The 1,629-nt window shown below is 63.0% G+C and overlaps 1 protein-coding gene across 1 annotated transcript in view; it reads right to left on the minus strand.

Moving 5' to 3' along the window:
* The window catches only part of R3HDM4 (R3H domain containing 4), a gene marked incomplete at its 5' end in the record, with an annotated part of 4,879 nt that overhangs the window by 1,515 nt on the left and 1,735 nt on the right, over positions 1–1,629 (minus strand). The window contains 2 exons of the mRNA XM_009331855.1: positions 28–117; positions 1,431–1,586. Coding sequence (XP_009330130.1) covers positions 28–117; positions 1,431–1,586 — 246 coding nt within the window. The remainder of the gene's footprint in view (positions 1–27; positions 118–1,430; positions 1,587–1,629) is intronic.

The following is a 1,629-nucleotide window of genomic DNA, read 5'->3' on the forward strand; positions in this document are numbered from 1 at the left end:
CTGGAGGGGCTGGTGGGGGGGGGGGAAATACCTGTTGTCCATCAGCGCTGTGTAGACGGAGTGAGGGGTGACGGAGAAGAAGGCCAGCAGCTCCTCCTCCAGGCCCTCCAGCGTCCCCTGCAAGGAGAAGCAGGGGCTGTCAGCGAGGAGAGGGCAGCAGTGGCCGGACCCTGCTCAGACCCTGCGGCAACAGCCAAGAGCAAGGAGCTGGGGGAGGGGAGCCGGCACTCGCCGGGTGTACCCCAACGTGGGCAAAGCCACCTGCCCCCATACAGCTCTGCGCCCCTCGCAGCGCCCGTGTTTTGCCTGTGAGGAGCTGCTGCCCCAGGCAGGGCCACGGGCACTTTGTGACCACAGCTGCCTTCCCCTGCCACGTCCGCACAGCCCCAGCACGACGGGGCCTCCGACTCCCGAGGAGTTACCGCCAGCAGCTCCCAGGCAAGTCATCTGGATGCGAGATGGCAGCAAGGCACAAGGGAAGGAGACAACTCCCCTCTCCAGCCCCTGCGGCGGGGAAGAATCCGTCCCCTGCCAACTCCATACTTTGTGTGCCAAGGGCTGGCATCGTCCCTCACGTTCAGAGCAGCGGCAGCCAGGAAAGCCTCGTGCCTCGCACCTCCTTTTCTCCCAACAGGCAAAGGTCAGCTCGATGCAGCTCTCCGGAGCACCGCGACCCCAGAGACAAGCAGCAGAAGCGAGTCTCATTTGAGAACAAATTGAGCAGAAGCCAGCAGGGCAGGAGGAGCCAAGGCTGCTTTTAGAGACTCTAATTAGAGCAAGGAAAACAAACAGAGCAGGAAAACAGCACCACTGAGAAGAGGGAGCAGGGAGCCAGGCACCCCCGGGGCCCAGGAGAGCAAGTGTCTGGGCAGGCAGCACGGCGCAGGGGCTGCGCGTGGCAGCTCGGCGCCCCGAGCCAGGCAGCATGAGGCCACGCTTGCCTCTCCGTTCGGGCTTAATTGTCTGCTCAGCGGTTTATGCAGTTTGACCCCTTTCAAAAGGCATTTGAGTTTTTCCAAATAGCCTTGTGTGGACCGTTCTGAAGACCGCAAAGGCTCCGCTGCTGCCCCTGTAGGCAAACACGCTGGATTTCCCCTGTCACCTGCTGCTCGTCGAGCAGAGACTGGGAAACAACCACGAAAAAGTGTCCTGTAACTACCAGAAAAATCTGAACTGAGCCAGGAAAACCCATCTGCGCAGGGAGCTGAATGTCTGTTTGCAATCAGCCACGACTGCAGAGGTCATACGAGAATTGGAGCGCATTCCCCAGGAGCTCATCTGAAATTCAGCACTTGTCTGGCTCAGTGACCGTGCGCGAGGTCAGGGGACAGCCCTCGGGACACCGCTCCGGGCGAAGTTGCACGTGGGGTGCTGGCAGCCGGGGCCCTGTCTGCCCCAGCCCCGCCGCCCCCCAGTAGCCCCCGGCTCACCATGGGGATCCGGCCCCGCTTCAGGGTGGAGCGCAGGCGGCGGCTGATGCGCTGGAAGCACTCCTTGGGCGTGAAGGCAGGGTGGTCTGGAGCCGGCGGAGAGAAGACAGAAGGGACTCGGACATGGCTCGCATCCCCAGCGCCCGCGGGACGGCTCTGGCCGCAGCCGCCACAGCATCACCCCTCCGAAGGAGGCCCA

Source organism: Pygoscelis adeliae, unplaced genomic scaffold, assembly GCF_000699105.1.
Source record: "Pygoscelis adeliae isolate BGI_AS28 unplaced genomic scaffold, ASM69910v1 Scaffold239, whole genome shotgun sequence".
Lineage (NCBI taxonomy): Eukaryota > Metazoa > Chordata > Aves > Sphenisciformes > Spheniscidae > Pygoscelis > Pygoscelis adeliae.